Source organism: Myzus persicae, unplaced genomic scaffold (genome assembly GCF_001856785.1).
Source record: "Myzus persicae strain clone G006 unplaced genomic scaffold, MPER_G0061.0, whole genome shotgun sequence".
Lineage (NCBI taxonomy): Eukaryota > Metazoa > Arthropoda > Insecta > Hemiptera > Aphididae > Myzus > Myzus persicae.
In genome coordinates this window covers 11,574-38,177 of record NW_019101876.1, presented here as the reverse complement: position 1 = coordinate 38,177, position 26,604 = coordinate 11,574, and the positions used below count along the sequence as shown (strand labels likewise).

The 26,604-nt window shown below is 30.2% G+C and overlaps 2 protein-coding genes across 2 annotated transcripts; one reads left to right on the top strand and one right to left on the bottom strand.

The window, feature by feature from the left end:
- Window positions 1–1,596: 1,596 nt before the first annotated feature.
- On the top strand, window positions 1,597–4,592 carry LOC111030635. Its single transcript, XM_022310235.1, has 5 exons — window positions 1,597–1,764; window positions 3,599–3,680; window positions 3,778–3,880; window positions 3,939–4,043; window positions 4,109–4,592. The coding sequence occupies exons 1-5, from the start codon at window positions 1,610–1,612 to the stop codon at window positions 4,447–4,449; spliced, it is 786 nt and encodes a 261-aa protein (XP_022165927.1). The 5' UTR covers window positions 1,597–1,609; the 3' UTR covers window positions 4,450–4,592.
- Window positions 4,593–10,221: 5,629 nt separating this feature from the next.
- On the bottom strand, window positions 10,222–25,873 carry LOC111030636 (angiotensin-converting enzyme-like). Its single transcript, XM_022310236.1, has 14 exons — window positions 24,806–25,873; window positions 24,578–24,721; window positions 19,173–19,334; window positions 18,863–18,959; window positions 17,956–18,099; window positions 17,537–17,728; window positions 15,163–15,248; window positions 14,924–15,084; window positions 14,496–14,620; window positions 13,394–13,619; window positions 11,722–11,844; window positions 11,338–11,481; window positions 11,017–11,231; window positions 10,222–10,602 (listed from the first exon to the last, which is right to left on the bottom strand). Exons 1-13 carry the CDS (start codon window positions 24,926–24,928, stop codon window positions 11,066–11,068), a joined length of 1,893 nt encoding a protein of 630 aa, XP_022165928.1. The 5' UTR covers window positions 24,929–25,873; the 3' UTR covers window positions 10,222–10,602; window positions 11,017–11,065.
- Window positions 25,874–26,604: the final 731 nt, after the last annotated feature.

The following is a 26,604-nucleotide window of genomic DNA, read 5'->3' as shown; positions in this document are numbered from 1 at the left end:
TCAGAAAAATAAGCGTATATAATAACATTAGTTTTAGATCCAAAAATCATTGATGGTTTCATCTAGTACCAATCTTTAAAATGTAGTGGAGTTATATACATTAAAGAAAGATCACAATGCATTTTATTGCAAATTTGTTTATAAACCATTAGCATGTAATACGCAGTACAATATTTTATTAATTTATGTCGTACTTTTAATTTTGAATGTTAAAAAAACATTTCTTCTTTTATGTTAAAAGTTGTTGTTTTAATTAACTGAATTGTGATTTTATATTCACATAGGTATATACATTTTATCCTGAGAGTAGATGATAAATATATAGTAATTTCTTCCTACTGTTTAATAGAAAATTTACATTTTATACTCAGCCACTAATGTTCTTAATATATTACTGCATCAGAATAAGATAATGGTTTAATTCCTTTTTTCTTTTTTTAATCCTGAATGTAATAATAATGTTTATTAGATTTTTTAAACTAAGATTTCTATTTCCTTATTATGACCTTCTGTTTCAGTTTAATGCTTTTTTGTGTTGAGCATCAATGATAATGTTTGGAATTGTGCTTATACCTCAAACTAATAAACTAACGGCCCCTACTCTTACTATTACTATAGCTAAAAATTCCCTATTTTACTTTAAAGTTGATCATTTTTAATTTTTAATCTCACACTTTTTTATTATTTTTAGCTTTTTTTTATTAATTTAATAAAATAAATTTTTTTTTAAATTTAAAATAACTTTATATTTAACTTTATTTGTATATTCTTTAAATTTTACTATATATTTTTCAATTAATTATTATAATTATAATTTAACCCAAAATAGCTATCTTGTGGTAGTTATTTTTTTGCGATAGGACCTAATTATATGCTATAACTTTAGCTTGGATAAATACATGAAATGTTTTTGGATCTGGATCTTATAAAATATTCTTTGATTTTTTTTGGTTTATTTAAAATATAAACATAAAAAAAACTAAGCTTTTTCGTTTGCAATCATCAACAGATACTAGGATGGTATGTCATTATCAGAAATATGTTTTTCAATCTTATCAGTGTTATTCCATTCTTTATAAATTGATTATTCTATGGATCTTGTAAAAATATAAAGATTAACATAGCAAATCCAATATTTAGTAATAATATTATAAGATTGGTTTTACCTCAACCAGATTTACCAATATTAAATTTGCGTAGGTCATACATTTTTTCGTCAAAATTCTAACACCAGACTTTCATAAAAATTTTTGTGGATTTACAATCAACTTTTTTAAAAAATTTTAAGAACAACTAATGAGGAACCTTCTATTCAAATTTCTAGTTTTTTAAAAAACATTTTATATCGTCGATAATTAAAAAAATACGAATGAAATTTGAAAACAATTTTATGCTTCACAAGTTAAAAAAGACCATTAACTTATGAAAATATAATGAATGTAGATGGGTTCATAATATATCCGTGGTACACAAATATTTGATAGTGTGCCCTTAATCAGTTAGGAAATGTAGTGAAGACGCCCCCCATATTAATTATTATTTTATTTGTTTCATATTACGCTTTCAACAATGAAGTTTTGATAAAATGTCTGAACAAACAAATCACCGTATGCTGCCTCAAAACGTGAGGATGGGTACAGAAGAAGCTATTGACTTATGCTTGGAACAGGAGTATATCTTCATTTGTGACAAATGCCATGTTTATTTATTAACCGAAGAAATGGCATTCAACCACAAGAAATGTATAAAAAAATCGCTCCCTGTGTAAGTATTATTGACATATTGTTTGAGTTATTATCTTATAGTTTTTGGTATATTTGCTTTGTAGTATAGTTTTTGTATACATTATCATTTATCACTAGTACAGGAAAAATTATTATTGTTTTAAAATCTGCCAGAGTCTATAATATTTTGTTGGCGGATAAAAACAAAATAAGAACGACTGACAAATAATAAATTGTCAGAGTAGAATTTCATTAATATTTCACCAGTCTATTCTTGGACCTTTTAATCGTAGGCCCCTCTTTACGTACTGTATCATATTTTTACAACTTTCAAAGCAAATAGCCAAGAAAAGCCAGAGTATCCTGTACAATTTGTACTAGGCTTAAATTCAGACCATAATTTAGGAGGGAATTTTGGGTCAGGAGTTCAGGACGAATATAATTTTTTAATAAATATTCTATGAATTTGAGCAAACGTTCGTCATCTGGTTGAATACTTCTTAAATAATTAATAAAACAGTTTTCACTTCGGTCGGTAGTAAGAATGGAAGTACAAAAAATGTTTTTATTTAATTACCTAATTCTTAGTATTTTTTTTATAATCACCTCTTAATCCTTGGTTCTAAAAATTTCGCCATCAATTTTTGCCCAGATGAAATCTGGAACATTTTATTTATTTGTAGCTAAACAGTTTATAGCGATTTACTCATAGACCTTATAATAATAGACAAAACGTAGTTGTAGTTCCGATGTCCACTGATCAAGGTAGTATCATCGTTCATCGCACTACCTGCACTTAACACAACCAGATACAACCTTGCACTACCTGATACAATAAACTGTATATAATATATAACAAGTATAATATGTAACGCAAATTGCCGTGACTGAACCCCCAACCTCGCCGGTCATACATGTTCGGTTTATGGTCTAGTCTATGGATTCACTCCGGAAGACTATCTATAAATCGTGATTATAATTGATTATTTCTTATGTAAAAATCACGGACTAAGATATACTGGACTGGTATCGACATGGTTGAGGGGTAATAGAGGAAGGGTCCTCAAATGTTTCGACACCGCCTCACCCCCGTCCTAATAGGCCGCCAAAAGGTACAACTAGGGGTAAAAGCGCTCCTAGTAACAAATAAAGTTACTAATATTGTACATTTAGATTTTTACTATTTTGAACAAATTTTGGTCACGAAAATTCACGGATATTAAGAATATTAAATTTCAATACCACACAATGAGTATATTATTTTGATTTTTAATGTTTTCATAATTAATTATGTTATTAGTTATTTTGATTATTGTGTTTTTATAACACATGTATAGATGGCGCTTTTACCCGTAGTTGTACCTTACGGCGGTTTTAGAAACATTTGAGGGCCTCTGATAAGATAGTCGATACCAGTCCATTATATCTTAGTCCGTGGTAAAAATAAAATCGTTTATTCCATGATACCTTGTATTCCCCGGCCACGGTGTAGGTATTAAGTCCATTCTCGCGAATACCTGAGTATTCTGAGCCCTGGTGAGTGGGAAATGTACAGTGACGAGTAAGACAAGTAATAGAGTGGGAGGAATTCGGTCCTTGTTTATTTGGATACTTCAAGGAATTGGGGAGTAGCGTAAAGCGATCTTTCGATGGCTCGAGAATAGTATATATTTAGTATGTATTCTATTTTCTCTCTTTAACAATGATGGCTTGAGGACTCTCTTTCTAAGCACATTTCATCTCTGTATTATGTTAGGATAAATTAGGTGTACACAGACTATTAATATATCATATTAAAATTGAAATTTAGATTTTGTTATTTTGTTATTATAATTATTGTATTTTATGTATTTTATTTTATTTATTTGACCTAGAAGCAAACATGTTACGGTTCCAGAAAAACACATTTTATTACAGCCAATTCAACAACAATTGAGTGTAGTAGAAAACAATGAGGTGTGTATTAAAATGTACAATAATATATCATTGAGTTTGAGTTGAAACATTTTTGAAACTTTAAAAATAATCATTTTCATAACATGTTTTCAATCAGAATGATGTCGCTACAAAAAAATATGGAGTATTTCCTAGTACATCTAGCACATCAAATCAAACTCTTGTTCATACTAATGGTCAATGTGTCGAAGTTGTTGATGGTAGTAATTCAATATGTATGTTATTTTCATATAATTGAAAATTAATTTTTTTTGTTAGATGCACATTGTGGCCCTGATGATGCAACTTCAGTCATAGAATTAAACAAACAACAAGCATATATTCTCATTGATAACGAGGTAGCTGATCAACTCACAGCGTGTGGTAAATATTGCTATTCAAACTTTTAAAATACATTTTATGATATTGTGAGGTTGAATTTTGTTTAGAAAAAATAACCATTGGCAAGCAGTCAAAACTGATTCAAACTTCAACACCACAAGAAGCATTACTCGAGATTCCAACTACAAGTACATTTACTGAAGAAGTACTTGACCCTTCTAATGAACCGACTTCCCAGTGTTTGAGTTCTTATAGTATAGTGGAATCATGCAAAAATGAAATAAACGTTCTTAAAAGAAAATATGCTGAACTAGAAGAAAAAGTAAACATTGACACAGCTGTCAAAATGAAAAAACTGATAGAAGAGAGAGATTTTTATCAGAGCCTAATCCCAATAATGCTTAAACAACATGAACAGATGTGGATTGATTTTCTTGATGCCGAATAAAAGCTAAGCGATATGATAGAAGAAGTTTTGTGTATCCTGAGAAACCAAAGTATGGAATAGTAGACCGGTGGTTTACTATTGGGCTTACAATGTTTACATACTATATCGAAATTTACTCTTTACTCTTTACATTAATAAAAAAATAATCATTTGTGCATTTTAATTTCAATCAAAAGAAAATTGACTGTTCTATTTATTTTTTTAAATTTTTTTATAAGAAAGATTTATTTTATTATTTTTATATAATTTAGCACAATATTTATTCTCAAACAAAACATGTTTTTAAATTTATTATGTAACCATAGTTTTAATACTAAATAAAAAAAAACTTCAAATTAATTACTGTCTTGGGATGGTTGACAAAAGTGTAAACTTCTTCTAATAAATGTTGATTATTGATTTATATTATAGTTAAAAAGGGTAGAAGCATGTATGATAAATAAACATATTTATATATTATATATTAATTTTCATTTTTGTATTTTAATTCCTCAACAGTTAAATTACTTGCATGATTATTATCATCTTAAAGAGAAAACTAGTACAGTGAATCTCACTTTTTTTTATTGTAGCAGCACTCCTTGTGCGGAAATTAAGTGTGTTTACGACTCCAAATGTTGCTAGATTCATATCGATAACCGCAGAATAAGCCATTTTACAGTATAGTCGATGATAACCATACTATCTTAAATCGTGGTGTAAGAGTCACTATCCGAAGACGAACATGTGAGGACACACACACACATATATATAATGTATGCACTATGGATGCATTGGATCGAAAGCGTTACATATGTCACGCCAGTACCTCTGATTCTTTTAGGCGTCTACTCCCGAGATTCAAGCGGCGAGCAGAGCTTCCCAAGAGAAGTTTTCACTTCAAAAAATATAAACGTGATTGTACATAATATTTGTAAAAAAATCTGCTTAGATCTCGCAATTTTGCTTTGAAGACGGCTAGAAATAAATGTATATTCACCATACTCTGTTCAACGAGAGTGCGCAACTCGCTCGCGCACCCAAAAAAACATACTTCGCCTTCTCTAGTCTAAATTCTCCCACCAAAAGGGTACCTGAAAGTATAAACAACGGCTTAGCTGGAGAATAGGACGTTTGGATAAGTGGTGGGAATCGTAGATAATAATATGTACATTGTACACGGATGAGCACGATTTAAGATAGTATGTTTGCGCAACGAATCATGAAAAAGTGTCTATGGAAACCACTATGAAAAACAGCTGGAAAATTCACCACTAGCGCTTCTGTATAATAATGGCGATAAGCTCAAATACAGCGGTAGCGGCACTGTAAATCCTGCTTCTATATATCACACATCATTTCGTAAGCGCCAGCGGTGAATATTCCAGCTATTGTGGTTAGGGCAACTTTAGTATTTTGAATCATGTGGATCAGACATACTGTGTATTAAAGTGTGATCGAAGATCATGCTATAGTCGGAAGAATGAAAAGTGGCCACTGGCCACTGATGCCCACGCACCTGGTGGTGAATTTTTTACATTGTATCGCAAAATTGTGAAACAAAGCACGAGCATTTTGAATTAATCATTAATTAATAACCACGCCTTGATTCACTATGAGACCCACTGTTTATCGAAAAAAAAAGTTCCTATCATATTAACAGCGGTCACTTTTCGTTCTCCCGACTACTATAGGTAACTATTACCAGGGGTACGATACTCCCTATCTTCAAGTGTTAAATAAATGGGTGACCCTGAGTGCTGGCCAAAAGTTTTGATAAGAAATAAAAACAATAATATTCATTTCAATAATTGATAACAAAATATATTTCTCGATTTTATCCAAAATTTAAATTTAAACATTTAAAGACTTACTTAGTAAACTAAAACTATAAAGTACTTATTAGTTATTACTATTTATTAATATTATTAATCTATATAATTATAAGTTTGACAATATTTGGATTTTTCTACGGCCTTTATTTGATCTAGTGTTGTGATGAAATTTATTTGCATGTATCAGTGTACTATATATTTTAAATCCTATAAAAAGGTTTGCTAAAAATTCATCTGGAAAACTATCACATGGGTGAGTAAAAAAAAAATATGGTTGATCATTTTATCTTTTAATTTCTGCCCTACATGTTCTTCTAGCATACATTTTATAAAAAATGTATTAAAAAGTTTGTTCAATTAAAAAATGAAGTGAAAAAAATCAGAACCTGGAACTATTAAACTACCAAATAATGAATCTGAGTCCACAGCGACTGATTTAAAGTGTATAAAAAGAATATTATCCTTGAGATTTGATGACAAATGTGCATATTCAAAGCATTTTTCACAACTGTGGTACTTTAAGCATTTACTTATCAAAAAGCCACAAATGTATGTAAAAGCATTTTGCTCTGGCAGCTCTAAATTTTTATATGTTGTGTTTTCAACAGGCAATGTTGATTGTTGGGACATTTATTATGGGATTATTTCCAGCTATTAATATATTTGATAGGGAAGCTTCATCCAAATTTGTTAACACACTATCTAAATCATAAATGTAATTAGCATTTTCCGAATGTTAAAAATAGTTAAGACAAAAAAGCTTTTTAAATGTTCTTTGAAACTGAATTGGAGTCGGATTTATACAGTTACCATTTTGAGTTCGAGACGTTCGAGTTATACCAAAAAAGTTTTTCAGACAATCTTGGTTTAGTCTGTTTGTAAAAATTGTCTGAATTGTTTTCATTGTATAGATTTGAATGGAGTCGAAACAAGCCTACTAAAAAAAAAAAACACAATATATTACTTAAAATGTACGAGATTGGGTGACACTGCTAAGGGGTTGTCCATAAATGTTAATCTCGTGTCACTAATCATTAACTATCAAATTTGCTTATTATACTGTATAGATTGCAAATAATTTAATAAAATAAAAATAAAAAGTTTGTAATAATGCGATTACATCTTAATAATAAATATTGGAATATTCTGTATATGATTCAACTCAAATCTGCAGTGACCCTCATTTAATACGTATTAAGTATGCAGTTGACAACTAAAAAGTAAAATTGAATGTAGACATGTAGTATAGGATTCAAATATAGTAAAAAAAATTAAAACAATGAATTTTCAATTGATTAACTTTATATTTTAAAATACAGAATCGTAATAATTTATTATGAACACACAATATATTTAATAACACTGAAATTATTAAATGAATTAAGATAATAGTTGGATCTGAAGCTAAAAGGAATTTCCAAACCATTTAAATAAGAAATATTGGAATATACTTTAGACCACACACAACGAGTTGTACAGTACAACATATAACAATAATATTATTTTGTACCGCATCATGTGACTTTTGAACTTGACTTAAAAATATAGATACCTACATTTTATTTGCATATTTTAATATCTTTAACACATAGCAAATACCGTTATTATAATACTCGTCTTTGGTGAATATTATAATGACGTACATTCGAAATCTTAGGCTCTAAGACGCATTCGATTTTTTCGGAGACGTCATAATGTAGGCACCACTCAATATTGTACTGTGCAATATTATTATACGTACACCGTACACACATGCAACTAACAATAAACTGATGGATGTCGTCGATCGTCGAGTCGATGTCGTATAGGCATATAGGTACACAACGCTACTATAATATGGTACTACCAGCTAGGTATATGATATAATATTGTGTTGTGTATTTGTGTACCTATACCCATCGTGCAGACTAACGTGCACAGGCCGCTACATAATATAATATTTACACTGTCTGAACGCATAGAAGGCACGCACTACAATACCATATACCTACCGATCCGCGTGCATTGTGACCGGAAAAACCAATAGAAAGGCAAAATTGCAAGTTTCCGTCGACATTATTACGGCCAGGGCATGCGCGGCACACTTTATTACATTATTACGTCGCACCGACGACGTTTCCACGGAGAATACGCTCACAAGAGGTAAGTATATGGGTACGCAGTGTACAGTGTATACAGCTATATTATCGCGTTGACCCGTTACTTTTCAAACACACATTTACAGCCTGTAGTATATAATATGAGCCGTCCGTAGTCTGGTTCTCGTATTATGTATAATATCAAATATGTGTTACGCATGTACCTGTTATTGCTATTATGACGTTTACGGTTTGTCGCGATGATAATAATCATGATATATTAAAGTGGCATTAAACCGACACGCGCCGGCGACGACTTTTTGGGATGACTTTTGAATAAAAACAATCCAATCCCGTCTCGTCCTCCTGTGTAATAACAATAATATAACGTCTTAGTCACATGCAACTGTCGCAGCGCCGAACAGTACAATGGTAAATATTTTACAAACAACACGACACTATTTCGGTAGCTACCCACACTTACCTACACGACCTACCTACGTTGCGCGGTCTTAATTATTCATGTTTTATTGACGCCGACGCGTTATTTTGCTATTGCAGTCGCGGCCGTCGTCGTCGGACATCGTCGAGGGACCGGCAGACGCGTCGTGTTTCTTGCTGCAGAAATAGTTCAAACATCGCGATGGTGTATATTATATTATAATATAATATTAATTTAAGGGTGTCTCGCAGCGTTTGACCTCGTAATAAGCTTACACCCGTCCGCCGCCGACTGCGAAATATAATAATATTCTGCATAATATATACGTCATGTGCATCACGTCCATCGTCACTTCTCTCGCCGTTCGAGCTTAAAAACCTTAATACTCAAAACAGAGTGGGTAATATAATTTGCGTCGTATCAAATAGCTTATATTTGATGGAAATCCCTAATCGACACCGTTCGTCGTATCGTATGTTTTTTAATTATTTATACAGATAGCTATCCTATAGGTAGGTATCCCAAGTCCCTACACAAATTGGCCATCTAGCAGACCGTTTAAGCAACACGAAAACAGGTATTTTTTTTAAATTACTTTTTTATTCTACTTCAAATATGAAAACATGCATTTAACACTACGTGCTATTTATACACATAATCTAAGTAAATAGATAAATACAAATATATATGTATGAAAACTTATAGATGCTTGAATGTGAATGGCACACCTTTTTGGAATTGTTCTTTCTTCATTTGCATTGCATCTATTACATGCTACATCAGTTCTCGTATTATATTATAGATTTTCTTTCCAACACTTAAAGTTATGATGAATGTGGCCCTTTATAACTCAGTAACGATTTTCATAAGTAAGTATATTAGTAAGAACAATAAGAATTTATTGAAATAAAAAAATTAGGTCAGAAGAAATTGACTAAATTTGATATGTATTAGTTATATTATAATTAGAATGTATTATGCAAAAAAATTCTATTTATTAATATATTTTGCTTACAATAAATTTCCGGGGAAAAAATTAAATTCTTAAAAGAAACAGTATCGTTATTGGTTAGAAATAAGCAAATGGTTAAAAAAAAATTATTCCTCAAGGATAAAATGGTTCAGAAAAAACAGTTTTAAAATTAATCTTTTTCCAGGTCATCTCTTTCCACTGTAATTTTTGGTGTTTTCTATTATTTATATTTACTTATGTAATATAATATCATATACATATAGTGTATTTATTTTGTTTTAAAAACTAACCATTTATAATATTCCAAGATTTATTTTATGTATAGAGGATATCCCCTTATCTTTATTAACAATAATTGTAGTTGTCAATCGTCATCAATAATAAACATTTGAATCGTTAAACCTAAAAAAAAATTATTGTAAAATAAAGTAATGATTTAATATTTTAATTGATATAGTACCCATTGTGTAAATAATGTATGGGACCATTGTTTTGATATTTATAAATAATTTAAAATATCATATTATAAGTAGCTACATTTTTACCGGAATCATATGAATTAGAGAAATTATTACAATAATGCGCAAATTTGTACAGGAAAAGCATATTAATACAATCACATTGCTATGTGACTTTTGTCATTTGTATTCCAAGTACATAAAGTTATTGTAGTTAATGTCAACACTGTTATTATAATCTGTGAAACACCGCCGTATGAATACCACCGAAATAGTAGAGTAAGCAGTTATTCGTCTGACAGAGAGGTACAGAAAATATATTGTATTGTATGCAAACCACTTTGTCACTTTTTCATTTTTTTATTTTTCGCTGCGATGTATCTCGGCCCTAACAATATCAACGAATATACTTTTAAGTTTTTATTTTAATGAATATATTTTATAGGTCAGGGTTTCAAACCAAAATGATTATTTTGTTCGTATGGTTTTCATTCTTTTATAATTTTTTTCTATTCAAATATATTTTATTGACTAATGGCTTTAACTAAAATATACCGCCATGACTCCCATCATTTACTAAAATATTAGAAACATAGTGATCAGAAAATGTTAACAAAAGTCGAACAAAAAATAGTTCTGATTAAATATTTCGTTTTTGTTCTATAAACTAATAAATTGTGGTTTCGTTTTCGTTTATGAAAATGTTCCCATAAAATCGGTTAAAAAAGTACCTATACTGCAATTTTAACAGGTTTGAAACCCTGCTATATTATATAAAATGCACTTTTCTTTCTGATGATACCTTTCTAAAACATATTTCATTATTTCATTTTTTTTTTTTTTTGCGAAAACTACTTCCATCCAATGTGTTCATTGGTCTCCTGATTGATTTTTAATAGATGATTGTGAAGGGGTCGAAAATATTCCAACAATGGTTCTATTTCTATTCGTTGGTGTCCAACTATTGTCTCAAATAGATATTGCCATTTCGTTGAAGAGCCACTCGCCATGACTGATCTAAGATAAATCACAAAAAAAACAGCCTTATTTTATTAAGTTGTACGTACATTGTTTACTTTGTTTCGATAGTTATATACTTTACTAATACATAGTATATATATACTTGATAATTCTTCCAACTTTCTTATAGCCACGCAGGTTGCATTCGTACAAGTGTTTGGTTTTTGAGTGTTTAGATTTGTACTCTCCGCAAATCGTACACAACGCCTTGAATACTTGGAATTCTATTATCGGCCCCAGAAAGTCCCTGGTTTTATAAAACACAGTTAGGTATTAAAACTGCAAATAATATTTTATAATAATACCATAAATAATATCGTATAATCGCGTTACACTCAATAGCGTATTAATAATAAAATAATTATCACGTCGACGTCGCTATCGTTTATACTTTAACGATCATTATAAGACGCGTAAATTCACGTAATAATAGCAACAATAATAATAATAATTATAATATTTTTAGGTATAGTGTATAATAATATACTTGATGTGCGGTAGCTCAATCACCTCAGCGTACGCCGCACTCGGATCAAACGGTTTGTAATTGGGATTCGTACACTTGTCCATGTCTTTGGAAATAGGCGATACAACGCCTTCGTATTTGAGCCTGTGGTAATACATATTTTAATCAGATAGCTGTTGAACCCAACCCGCCACACTAATTTTATGTCATAGGATTTTGAATAAAAAAATGTTTCCAATTTTTTTAAGAAAAAGTTTTTGGATTTAATCCATCGTTCTTTTAAACTTCTAAAGAATCGGGATTAATATATAATATTTTTATAATTTTATGAGCATAGGGTGATTCTTTTAACACTATATGGATATAAAACGTTGAAGCAATAGTTTTTTTTTTATTAATAAGCATACCTAATTGTATGAGCGAAGAGCCAAAAGGTACTCCGCTAAACCTATGTGGTGAACTATACCTTCCATATAAGTATACTTTAGCTATTATTAATTAAAAAATAATTATCTGTTCATCTATACTCGATATTCATGCATCAACGTTTTAAAAAAAAATGCATTCTGTTTCAGATCTTATCAAAACAAAAATGGCATAGGTCGCTTTTTAAAAATATAGCCCTTTAAAAGTCGATAGTCGTTCCATTATAACAAATATGAGACACAAAAAAACGATGCAAATATAAAAAAATAATGTTTCAAAATAGAAAAGAACATGGTATTAACTAAAAAGAAAACAACGTAAACTGTGTCAATACATTTTCCTACATCGTCTAACACCGATCCGGGACATGGTACGTCTACTGTCTGACGCTGCAGGGAGAACGGACCTCGATGCTTATATAATGTACTATAAAATACAGACTAAGATATAAAATATATACATCTTCATATATATATATGTAATTTTTTTTTGTATTAGCCTTAGTTACATTGTTTACTGGACATAAGCTTACATATTATATATAGTTCACAGTACAGCCAGTACTGGTTATACTTTTATCAGGTTAAAAAATTCAATTTCTTTTAAAACTACATACATTAATACAATATTGAATATATTATGCAGTTATAAACCTTATACTATATAGTCTATAAGGATCCCCGACTCATAAAGCAACACTATTTGTGTCTTTGATTCTACAACACTTCATAGTTAAAAGTGTATCAAATGCTGAAAAAATGTACATAATAATAACTAATGAAATATTTGATACACATATTTCAGCAGTTTCTAATTGCAATTTAATTTTCATATTAATTATTATAGTTATTACCTACTGTCAAATATCGATGTGGAGCATACCGTCGATCGACCGGCTTTATCACTTATTGTTTATATTTGAATATTATGCAAATAGTCATCTCGTCTTATACGCCGTACCCACTTATTTTATATCGTTACCCGTTATAGTAATAAACAACGTGGATCAGATTACAATAGGAACATCCAATATCAACGACCTACCTACGGTCATAGCCGTTTTATCGGATTCAATTAGGATTCAATTGGGCGTATATTATCGGACGGAATCGAGCCATACCTACAGTTAATTCCGAATCCGGGACCGAATAACTGTATACACCTATATTACTATTATATATAGTCTACTGTATGCACCTACTCTCGTTACATGCCCACCCCTCGACAATTCCCGGGCACGCCGCCGTGTGCAAGTATATACACGTACCTTTTGCTCCACCAGTGATCGTTCATGCGTTTCGGCGCGAAAGAGCTCGAGCAAGCGTCCGACTGCCAGACGTCGGTGGCGTAGGCGAAAGGCAGGACGGCGACCTTTTCCATGGCCAACCGCAACAGATAGACGCTCCGACTGTTCGCGCTGTCGTTGTACCTGTCGATGAAGTCTTGATATCGCACCGACAACGTCAGAGCATTTATCACGCCGTACACGAACGCTGTGCATGTGCCGCCCAAACGATTATCACATATTTTCATGTTTTTTTTATTTATTATTGTACGATATATTATTATTATAAATACCAGATGACTGTACAGTCTACAACCGACACAATTAGAATATAAGAATTTTGTTCGACGCGTAGACGATTGAACACAAAAAGTTCTATACTATACTCGCTATACCCATGAAATATGAGCAGGGCCATAATATTGGGGTACCTACTAGTATAATTTATGTAATCCCCGTCATCGCACATAGATCCGAGTGAATTATCAATAATTTTTAATTGTTACTATTTTTACTATTACCTACAACTGCTGCAGTGAGGTTATGCTGTTTCAAACGTATAGCTGAAAAGGCACATATTGTAGTAATAGGGTTGGGCAGGATAAACGTTATAAGACTTTAAGATTTCATACAGCTGATAACATTAAAATTTGATATCCGTATTGTACCTAGCTATAGGTCCTGGGACACGGATGATCGACATTGGTTATTACTTATTTATAAGCACTATTTTTTTCGTAATAATAAAATTTTATAATTATATCAAGCTGACATCACTATGACACAATTGAAGCAAGCAGTTCGTGGAAAATGAGCACTTTTATATCAGTAAAAATAGAACTCTCAGTAGGTATAGGTACAGTTTTATAAAGCTAAATATTCACAATTAGATTTTCAATCGATTCAATTTTTTTCTTAGATTGATCTGGAAGACTTAAGTTTCCCCCTCCCTTTCATTTTTTTTTCATGATAGCAATGAAATATATTGAATCAGTATACCTGCTGTCCCTGGACGGCTGGACACTATCCCGTAACATTAAAAATATAAATATGCTTAGATTTGTCATAGTTATAACGTCGTCACCTGGGTCAGATGTATGCTGAAATGCGATTGGCTGTTTTTTGTAGGCCGCGAAATAATGAACGAAACCCAGTTGCTTGTGCATCGTATATACGTCTTCGACTGTGTTCTTGAAATCCATTTTTATCCTGAAAAATTCTGTCTGTATCTTAATAAACATTGTCAAGCGTCTGTACTAAATATACAAAAGGCTCGCGAGTCATGGAAAAATGTAAGTGCTGTAAATGAAAAAATCTCAAAGAGAAAATCAACTTACTATCACGTTTCACTTGAACTGATATTTTATAAAAATATATCAATAGTTTAATAAATTCCGAACTACGGATGCACAAAAGTGTGAAAATTAATATGTAATATATTAGTATAACATTATTACAAGTCACCCTATTTTCGCCAGTTTGGTATTAAAAGAAAATTCATTAAAAAATCACCTGAAATCGTTATTTGCGTACATATCCCAAGATGAAGGTTCACGATTTGAAAAATGTTTATTATCTGTCAATACCGAATGGGCCCAGACAGTTTTCGGCACATGGCCCATGCCAATCGATACAAAGAATCTATTAGCTTGATCAAACAGTCGCTTTGGAGTCTGTAATGGATTTCAATTAACTGTAGTTAATAATATAACATACATCGTGTATGTATCAAATCGAATAAATATTAATACCATAATTGTTTTGCCATTTTCGTGTACAACGAATTCCTGAATCATGAATGGTATCAACTTTGTCCATGGTTGACCCAATACTGAACCTAAACATTTGATGAACAAAAAATAAACAATGCTTAAATCACACAGCTTAAGAATATTACCAATAAAACTTAATAAATCAACTATGTCAAACATTTTGTCAAAACCAGTATTTTTTAGTAGACATTTGTTATTATTATTTTTATTGTTATTAGAATACCTAGTAATAATGTATGATAAATAATAATTATAATACTAATGAGTAGGTATAAGTAGTTAAGTCCAATAGATTTGTACCTATTGTAATATTTAAGAACATTTTATATTATTTGATATCAACCAATAAAGTTTCCATCAAACATTCATATTTAATACATTTTAATTATATACATACGAATTACTATTCGATTGCGAATACTTACCAACAGTGAATACGTTTTCAAAAAACCGTTTGTATTATGTATACTATTTAGTATTTTTTTAATAAAACAAAAAATATAAAAGTTGTATTTTGCATTAACCTTTTTGGGGTGATAAGTTTACTTTTAGATATTATGTCTTACATGTATTCGTAAACATAAAAAGTATAATAATTGAATATCTGAAATAGTAAATACATCTAATGTATAAATTAAACCTACGATTTATTACGATTGCCGCGAATTTAAATTACGATTTATTATTTCTAAATTAATACTTAAAGTTACACAATACACAGTAATATTATATGTATAAGCTAAATTTAACAAAAAATTTTAACTTATACATAAATACTAACTATGTATCTAGTTTGTTTGTTTGGATGATTTTTTTTTGTTGTCTCATATTTGAAAATATATTTAAAACTTACTAAACAAAAACAAAATACTTCTTAATATTATAATTATATACATTGTAGGTATTATACCTCAGTTTCATTAACTAAGTTCAAACAATTGTTGTTTAAACTGTGTTTTAGTTTTAATTGCATGCAATGTTTATGAAATTTAAAGTATGTCAAAAAAGAAATTTCTCGTTCAAAACATAAAATTATTTTTTAAATAAATATTTTGCGGTAGTTTATAGTTATTAAAATTATTCTACTTCGGCTTTCAATTATATTTTACTATCCGTGAACTAATGAATATATTAGACACGTCAAGCGTTTAAAAATTATATAGCTGATTATAGTAACTACACATTTACCTATACTATATACTATAAGAAACCAGAGAATGCGATCAATCAACACTTCGTAATTGTATTAAAATTGAACGTATGACCAGTATGTAAATGAGTATAATTTATTTAAATAATTACCTATTATTATGCCGACCCCTCCACATATATTGGACATTTTATACATCATGGCACTTTCAGCTCCGCGTAGTAACTTATAATAGGAATTTATTTACAAAAGCTATTTTCATAAAATACCCTACATATTGGAATGCCACTCGCATGAATTTATTATATTTTTTAAACAATTATTACGACGATAAAATTGTGAATGATCGAACCAATTGGATGAAAAAATTATAACAGCATAAATGAATTTTCACAAAACTTGTAATAGACATTATACTATTATATCTTATACATTATACTGTGTACACGATACATCTTTGAAAATAAGGAATTTATTAAGTTTCGGTGTATAGAAAAACTGCCACTATAACGCAACACTTCAAGGGTTGGGATTTTTTACTTTTTGAAGAAGCTGTATTAGTAATTTTTTAAAGTTTAAAAGTTCATAAAAATAAATATTTATCAAGAATAAATTAAAACAAAAAAAATAAATGAATAAATTTAAAGGGTTTTAAATTATACATAATGTGCTCTGGTTTTTTTTTTTAACAGTTAGTTTTCCTATTGGAGTGCAATTTGTTTAATGATGTTTATTTATGGCGATTAATAATTATTGGAGTATTTAAAATTATAATTTTATTCTATTATCGTGACTAAATAGTACAAATATTTTTTTTTTTGGATCAGCTGAAATTTATTTTTAATTGCGCCCAAAACTGGTGAATATTAAAATCATAACCTCAAATATTCGAATAATATAAACTAATTTAAAATTAAGCTTTTCGTGGGATATTTGTTGCATGTTTGAATGCAATCTGATGAGTATAAATTAATACATTTTCAGTTAAGTGACAAAACGAACACTGTAATAAGTCAAAATAAATGTAGAACACACCAATTTTCTGTCACACTAATATATAAATAGAGTTTCTTTCCAATAAAATCAACGGCACGCGAAGACCGTACATATATTACCGTCTGTTTAGTTTTTTCGTAAGCATCGGATTCAAGGAGTTGTGTAAACTGTTTAGAGAATGTGCTACCAAACTATTCTAAAACTTACCCAATAAATGGACGGGAATGGGACCATTGGCGGGCACGGTAGCTGTTCCAAATTTTTCCCTTAGAATTTTACGAACGTGCGTGTAAAGATGCAAGTACAGCGGTCTTATGCCTTCGTACATCTGATCGGTGTTCAATTGACCTTGGATATATGAGTACGGTTCCATGTAATAATCGACTTCGTTCGAAAAACCTTTAAACGCCAATTAATAATCTCGTATTGAAAAATAAAACAATTTAAAAAATAACATAGAAACATAGTTCTATAACCTAATTATTCATGTTAACCTTAACTATTTTAACGTAGGTATAATCACAAAAATGTGTAACATTGTTACATTAGATTATAATATTAATTAGGTTTTCAATTCAACTATTAAGGTATTATGTTTGTTTTTTTTTTTGTTCAATATAAATTACCATTTAGCTGGGCCATATAGTTCAACATTTCAATATAATTCATGTAGATATTTTTCACATCGTAGCTGGTGTGATTGTGCCAAGCTTTCCAATAGTATTTTAACTCTGCTGCGTCTGACGAGTTAACCATAATGACATTTATTTCTGAAAGCCGATTATACAGCACAATTAATAAATATTGCATAGTATTAATCTTAATTGTATATAATATACATTACGACATTGTTGTTTTTTACCTTGCTTTATAAGTACCACCGAGTGCTTAATTTAGTTAAGAGTATAAAAACGTATGTAGAGCTGAGCATTAAATGTCAAATAATCCATACTATTCAAGTTCATAAAATATTTTTATTATTTTATTATTTTTTTGTTTAAAAATCAAATTTAATACAATGTAATGTTTTGCTATAAGTTAACGTTATACTGACCATAAATCATAGTATCGTCTAAGTTTTAAATATTCAAGGGAAGAACCTAAGGATCGAAATGATTATAGGTAGATATAAGTTAATGATGGTTTCTCCACCACATTATATCCACTTGAATGATTAAAGTTCCGTTACTAATAAATAATAATGAACAAGAAATTCAAAACACCGTGGCAAGTTTAGGACCGAGATAATAATATATAATATGGTTTCAAATAATCGTATAATATTATATTATATCCACATTTTACGATGCAGCCCACAATTCTTAGTAATAAGAAAGTTAAACCTCCACCCATAAGCAGATCCCTACGTTTAGTATAATAAAAGCAACACATAATATTATATTAAGATAACAATATAAAAAAAATACGTTTAGTAAAAGCGTCCAATGCCCATAATGAACAAAAAAACTATATTCACAATATTAAGCTCTGGTGTTATCAAAATTGATTTAAAACAACACCGCCTGTCATTACCGTCCGCTGTGATGTCACACGGATGATTGGTCTTCCGGTATTCGCAAACTTTTAGTTCGTTAATCGTTTTTTTTAGTTTCCTCTTCAACATTAAGGTCTACAATCAATTCGAAGATGAAATATTATATTAATATAACGTGACACTTCCGCCGATCTTTACATACACACACGGCGTTACACTCGACGATTTAATGGATTTAAGTGGCGGGATAGTGCTAATTATTAAACCCCGACCATTTTAAATTGGTGAATCTTTGTGGGACTGCCGTCTGTATGTGCATATTAATTTGTACAAGACAAATGGACGTACTGTCTTATACTCGTCCGTGTTCAGCTGACAAATGCCGCGGTCATGCACAAAATACACCAAAGGCAATATGTCTTCGTAGTTCACGCCAAAAGCTACGGACATATTTTCAGCTGACGTCACAAGAAGTTTTTGATATATAAACAATCGAACGGTGGATCTCATCTATAAACATTTCGTATTCATTACGATAATAGCATACAAACTTAATGGTACATAATAGTTTCAGGTACACGCAAACAGTTTTTCGTTAAATATCACATCAATATGTTTATGTGCATCCACGGTGCTTTTTAAGCATTGAAAACGCATATTAAAAAAAAAAAAAAAACATTACTTGGTAGGTAAGTACATAATAGTTTAATCTAATTTTACGTTATTATACTATAAAATAGTTTTCATTAGACTTATTTGTTGATGTCGATGACCTCCGTGGTATAAACAAATAATAAAACCATCGTTAAAAATGTGATTTATTATCAGAAAACCACATTACCAAACGGATCCATCTAATTTTTTTATTGCAAATTGAGAATTTTTTATAGAAATAATACAAATAATAATAATATATTTCGTTTATTATAGAGTTGCAGTTATTGCGCTGTTAAAAAATTTAATTTCGATGAATAAGAAATTTAGCAATTGGTTATCATAGGTACCGATTTTAAAAATTGTTTTACCTACCCAAATCTAATTATGAAAAAAAAAACTAATAGAAAACCAGTTATTATGATTGAATATCATTGTAAACCTGTATTTTATATGACTGTGTTAAAAATCTTCAATGGCGATTACGGTTGGGTAAATACACGAGAAGTCTTGAACATTATCACTGCGCCGGCTACTAAACGACGGATTGAACACACATTTTGAATCATATAGATTTAGTATTTTTAAGGGTGACAAAGTGCACGGGATCAGCTAGTAGACGATAATATGGGGCCGTATGGGTATATCTTATATGTATTCAGATTCTGAACGGAACGAGGGGAGCTATTGATTTTGCCACGATAAGGTTTTTTCCCCTTTTAGTAAATATCTACTCCGGGATAGAGAAGTGCTCAAAACTTTCATAATATAGCTACTCGATGTACTGTGAGTCTTACGCAGACGGCGGGGTATATCAGGTACTCCGCAGAAGAGATCGTTTTTTTTTTTATTTTGATTTTACCCCGCGGTGATATGAAATAGGGATTCGGTAAATTGCGAACAAAGTACTTACGGACGTTACTTATACATAGACGAATAGACATACAACACCCAACAACCAGGGGCCGGTCTACTGAAATACGCGTATATAGGTACAGGCGGTATTGTAATAAATATACCTGTTAACATGATTGATCATAACAATAACAATAAAAATATATATCCTGCGGCCGTTATAATATTATCAAACGAATAGATTTCCCGACGATATCACAATGCATTTTTTCACCGAAGTTGGTTTCAATGACTTTGGTATTTCTAGCGAATCAGACGTACACGAGTCATAATATTTTCATATGCACCATTATACGACTTACGTGTACCTATATACACGAGATTACTGTATAACTCCTTTCTCGTATAAAACATAAAATTGTATGGTTCGCGATGTTTATTAAATATCCATTTGAAAAACGACATGCAATATGCAATTACTTCGTCGTGCACGCAGAAACAGACATAATGAAATAAAAAAAACCGTCGCTTTGTGAAAAACCAACCATTTTATAATATTAATACTACATTTTTAACCTCGAAAAAATGAGTGTAGGCAAACGAAATTACGACTCTGCATATTGAAGTATACTTTATGCCTATACAACTATAAGTTCCTTATTTTATTTAAAAAATAAACTGCCGCGTATTACCTGAATATTATATTGTACGACTATTACGGTTAACCCGAACAGCAGCCAATATGTGACCGAAAACTTAATACCTGTCTATTAAGTGCGAATGACAGTAAACTGAAAATAAAAATTATAATAATAAAACTTTTGAAAACTTACTTTAAACAGCGAGTGTATATTTATATTATCATAAATTTCAATATTTATTTTAAGCTGATCCTCGTGGATTCTTAACCTCCGTAATGTAAAAGCAAATACCTAAACGGTTTATTTTGTCATTTCGTATATTATTTAACTATTCGCTATTTGTATGCACTTTAAAAAAGTATGCTAATGGAGAAATATTTCATTTTTATCGAAAACTTGTATGGTAATTACCATTATGATTATTTTATTATTTTTAAATGAGTGCATTTGTTCAAAAACTAAATTGTACCGTAATCGGAAAAAAAGTCACGGACACATTTCGGAGGATAATTAAACGAAATATTTTTTCTTGTACAGTTCCACAGTTGTACTTTTTACTTTAGTGAGTGTAATGTATAAAATGCTTGTACATATATATTTGCTATATACCATAACTTCTATCTTTTTATCGTATATTTGGTAAACTAGAAAATTCCCTAATTACAAACATCTGACATAGTCATGATATAGATAACGAGACTGTTGCCAGTCTGTTGGATTACATCGTTGTGAATGAGGTTTTTGTTCAATTTCCACAGAGAATGCTCTAATTTTATTAGTTGGTGTTCAAAAAACCGCTCAAGAATTATCCATGTTTTTTTAAAAACTGATTTAGATATAACTCACCCAACTTTTTTTCAAAAAATAATGAACATGTGCATCAGAGTATGAAAATCTTATTTCTGCGATAAAAGTAAAAAACTTAGGCTTAGCTGTAAATCTTAACATAAGATACAGTTGTGATTAAAATATTATAATATATTGCATTTTTATAACAAGTATATAGGCACTATTATTGTTTTTATTATTTTAGACTTAAATTAATTTGCTTTCTCCTAGTGTAGCACTTTTTTCATCGGGACTTTTTTCTGTGGTTCAAATTTTATACGGTTTTTTAGTCGAAAAAATAAACATTAAGAAAAATACGACATATTTAATGTATTTTTTAACTTTATAATTTTTTAGGTTTTCTTAGAGTTTTGAATGGCAACATACAGATTTAATTCATATTTCAAAGCAGACAATTTTTCTAAGTATTTCGATACTAAAAATCGAATTTAAAGCGAGTAGTTTAGATTAAAAGTGAATTGAGTGAATATTTATTTAGTCATAGGTAAGTTTGTAACTTAGAAGTTATAACTTATAAGTAATTAAAGTTTAGATGAGTGGAGTATATAGTCGACCAACATTTTCCTAACCACATACCATTCTATTTCGTGCATCTACACTTTAAAATTGAAATACTTTAATCCTTAATTTTATTTTTATGTATCGAAAATTTGAAATGCTCAGAAAGTTATTCTGCATTTGATATTTAAATGAAAACTGTATGTTATCATTTAAAAAAGTAAAAACATTAAAACAAATTATAAGCATAAAATATATTTAAAAAAAACACGTTGTTTTGTAAGCCATGAACAAATATTTTCAAGAACATATTAATACTTTTCCAAATAATGAGTGATAAAAGAATCACCCTGTATTAAGTACTGCAAACATGATAATAATATTATAATACGGTAAACAGAATAAATCTAATTAATATTTAGTATGGACAAAGAACTCATTTAATCGAAAATAATATTATGAGAATACTGCTCTCGCGGTCGGATGAAATAATCTGTTATGAGCAGGTACAATATTATTAATAACTAATGTTGTAGGTACATCTATATAACCGCTGTTTATCTCTTTATACATTTTTATCGCATGTTTAATTATTATAATAAAAATTGTATAAAGAAGAACACAGAAAACACGACCGAGAAACGCGTTTTATTCGTTCCTGTATAATCTTCTTATCCAAACGTTTGCAAAATATTCATAACTATTTAACTTGACGTCAAAATAGAGCAGAGACAGAGAGATTTTTATTCTACTTTACATATTGCCATGTCGAACAGTTATTTCTTACAGTCTCTAAATGTCAAAGAAACAAAACAAACAATGACATAGATTAAATCACCATTATGATAGGTACTGAACATTATTTTTTTTTTAAATAAATAATCGGAAATCGGTGAGAGTGTGCTAATGTGTGCCGAACTGATTTTGTTTAAAAAAAACTCTGCTTCCGGTATATCTATTAAAACAAAACAAAAATAAGTAGGTATGCCTGTGTATACACACAAAATATTATAATACGATTATTCATAATCATAAATTATATGGTTACATCATGCAATTAGGTATTACTTCATGCACCTAAATTAATTACAAATTCGAGACAAAAGTGACATTTAATCGTATTACTTAGTGGAAAATTATTCATAAAAAAGGGATTTGATAACAAGTAGGTCGTCCGATATTGAAGAACTCCGTGTTACGCCGAGAATTGTAACAATATAATAATAATATTCTATATCACATTATTAGTTATTATAAGTTTGAACGGTTTCATTTGTATTCAAACACTCGTCAGAGTCATGATCCGATACTCACGATAAGTACTTATATACAAATTCATATGATATTAATCACGTTTTTCCTTATGAATATTTTATGTTTTCGGTTCATAAAAGTATAAATTATTATAATATTATGTTGTTTAAACTCTATCATCTCAACACAATTGTTTTTTTTAACTTAAATATTTTGAACAAACGACGCTCGCAGTCGATATCCGTGTTATTTTAACAGAATACAGAAAACAATATCGGTACATTTCTGCTTATTTTGTGTTACATATTGCTAAAATGTAGGATGCATGGAGTAGTTGTTTTGTTGAGGGACTCGTGTCATTAAAATGTCTTCGGACACAATTAGTGTAGTAGTATCGGGACACAATTTATATGAAAAAGGGATCTTGGGATGCAATTCGTTTGCTGCGAATAAAACAATTCGCCAGACTACTTGTGACGAGATCCAAACTCTCACTTATAGTTACCTGGTCTATGAGTCCAGTGTTAGCAGATACTTTTAAAAAGTAGGTATTTGAGTAAATAATCAATAGTAATGCATAAAAAAAAGTACTTCATAGACTTCTCAATTTCCTTAAAATTCACAAATATAGTTATAATTAACCCCATTGACAGTTTTCAAACTGTTTATTTGTTCATTTATTGTTGTCTTTCATAAACGTAATATTGTTCAAAATGAAGGGGATCCATAAGATAAGTTTCTTTTGTCATAAGTGACCCCCTCCTCCCTCCATCACTAAATCGGTTTCATTAAGTCTTAATTTTATACGCAGTCATATTATATTAACATTACTACTGTCTACTTACTATAAGACAGGTTAAGTTAATTCTTAGGTTGGTATATTCTTAGGTTATTCTTTGGGTATTCTTAGGTTGGTTATCAACCAAAGCGTTTAAATACCGATAAGGTGTTGGAACTCAAAATATCATAAATGAAAAGACTTAACGCAGAATAGAGACTTACGGCCTCGTGCTCCGTCACTTCGGTTTTGTTCACTTGATAATTCCATTGAGCCACAGCGTGCTCGTTGAGCTCTTTCTTAGTGAATTGATGCAAGCAATTAATTTTAAATTCGTCCAAGTGCCGGGTCACAGCGCCGCCGACCATCTGCATATAATCATGACGAGCAAAAACAACAAAAAAATCACATATTAATTATTTCAGTTTACATACGGTCTCGGGTGCTCGCACTTTTTCATTCGTTTTCTTCCTCGGGCCGTCGGACGACCGAACAGGCGGTACGAACAGATGGTAGAACAAACAAGCATTGAAGTAGTAGCAGTGAACGAAAAACGTTAATCGAAAAGAGAACATTGTTGAGCTTTTCGTAAGACGACCATTAAAAAAATATTAAATTTACGCACAAAGAAAGAAGGAATTGGAATAATAATAGAAGAATTAACGGTGATAATTATTAATAATGGTATAAACAAACGATGTCATAGCTATGCGTTGCAGCTATCATCGATCACCGTCGCCGACAAAAATTAACATGACGACGAAAACACGGACATAGATTCCGCCGATTTCGGTCATTTTAAATATTTATTTTGGATTCATTTGTAGGCGCAACCACGTTTTCGAATTTTAAGACTTTTCGTTTTCGAGTCTTGGTCGTACGTGTTTGTATATACTCTGTCTGATTTTATCAAACGCCGTCACCAGATTTTGGAATGAAAAATATTTAGCCGACGTTAGGGACATCAACGATACTATTATTTCGAGTCAATTACAACGATGAAAACAAATAATCCGATACCTATTATAATACATCTATTACCTATAGCAACCTATACCTACATGTTTACTTTTGTTACGTCAATCAGCTGCGCGAATAATGCAAATTATTAATCCTATCATACTCTGTTTGTATATTCCGTGCTATGACTGTACGCAATACAATTAATAAAACAGCACATAGTACCTAATTATACAATATTATTGTGCGCAAACAAGTGTACTAAATGTTGCGGTAATAACTATTAATATTGCAATACTGTACTATAAATAAGCAGTGGCGCTAAATTAAATTAAAAATAGCAGTTCAAATAGTTCGATTGACTAGCGCCCACAGCATCAACCGAATGAGAAACGGGCTGATACCATTATAGGTTTAGGATGGTTAAGTGTGAATAATTATAATTTAAACCAATACGTGATGTAGGTTATACAGCCACGGTGACCTCCCTTCTAATTATTACAAACTTTATCAAATTTAACATCACATAACGAGATTTATAATTAAGTAAGTTTATACGTCAGTTATAATAAGTAATATTATATACTATTACATTACACGACTAAAATGATAATAAATTAATATCTATTACGATACTTTTATTTTATACTGCTCAATAATTTAATGAACGGTCAGTTTAATGAGTAATATTATACAACTCTAATAATAATACATTAATATCTAATGCGATGCTTTTATTTTATAATATTAAATCATTTAATGATAATTAATTAATTAACAAACTATATTTAATATTGCTTACATGCAATTATTAATGAACACAACTTACTATTGCTCAGATATGGATGATTAAAAAAAAAAAAAAATTAAAATACAGAGTTATTCGTCATTATTTATTTTTTATAGTATGGCCATACTCAATTGACCATTCAACGATAGGTACGTATATTACCTAACGGCAAAAGTAGGAACACACATTTACATTCAAAGTATTTCATCAGAAAATATTGTATTTCTTTCACCACCTACGATTACCAATCTACTATTATTTACAATAATCGTACAAATGATTTTAGTTGAGAAATAAATTCTATTAAAATTCATTCCATTGACGATGGCAGTTGCAAATTAAAAACAAACATAACTATTAAAACAAATGTACATATATTGTATTTGGGCATGGCTTTATACTAAAATTTCGTAAAAGCACAAAGGTAAGTTTAAGTTGAACATAAAAAAGTTAATACCTTAACACATGTCCAGCGATCTGTGGTATGATGTCCGATTGCAT

Bases quoted from the DNA above. Each gene is read 5' to 3' on its own strand.
- LOC111030635 (XM_022310235.1), top strand. From the start codon at position 1,610: ATGCTGCCTCAAAACGTGAGGATGGGTACAGAAGAAGCTATTGACTTA. The intron at 1,765-3,598 runs GTAAGTATTATT...TATTTGACCTAG, and splicing joins ATAAAAAAATCGCTCCCTGT to AAGCAAACATGTTACGGTTC. The intron at 3,681-3,777 runs GTGTGTATTAAA...GTTTTCAATCAG, and splicing joins GTGTAGTAGAAAACAATGAG to AATGATGTCGCTACAAAAAA.
- LOC111030636 (XM_022310236.1), bottom strand. From the start codon at position 24,928: ATGTTCTCTTTTCGATTAACGTTTTTCGTTCACTGCTACTACTTCAAT. The intron at 18,960-19,172 runs GTACGTCCATTT...AATTGATTGTAG, and splicing joins ACACGGACGAGTATAAGACA to ACCTTAATGTTGAAGAGGAA. The intron at 13,620-14,495 runs GTGACGACGTTA...GCACATGCACAG, and splicing joins TCAGCATACATCTGACCCAG to CGTTCGTGTACGGCGTGATA.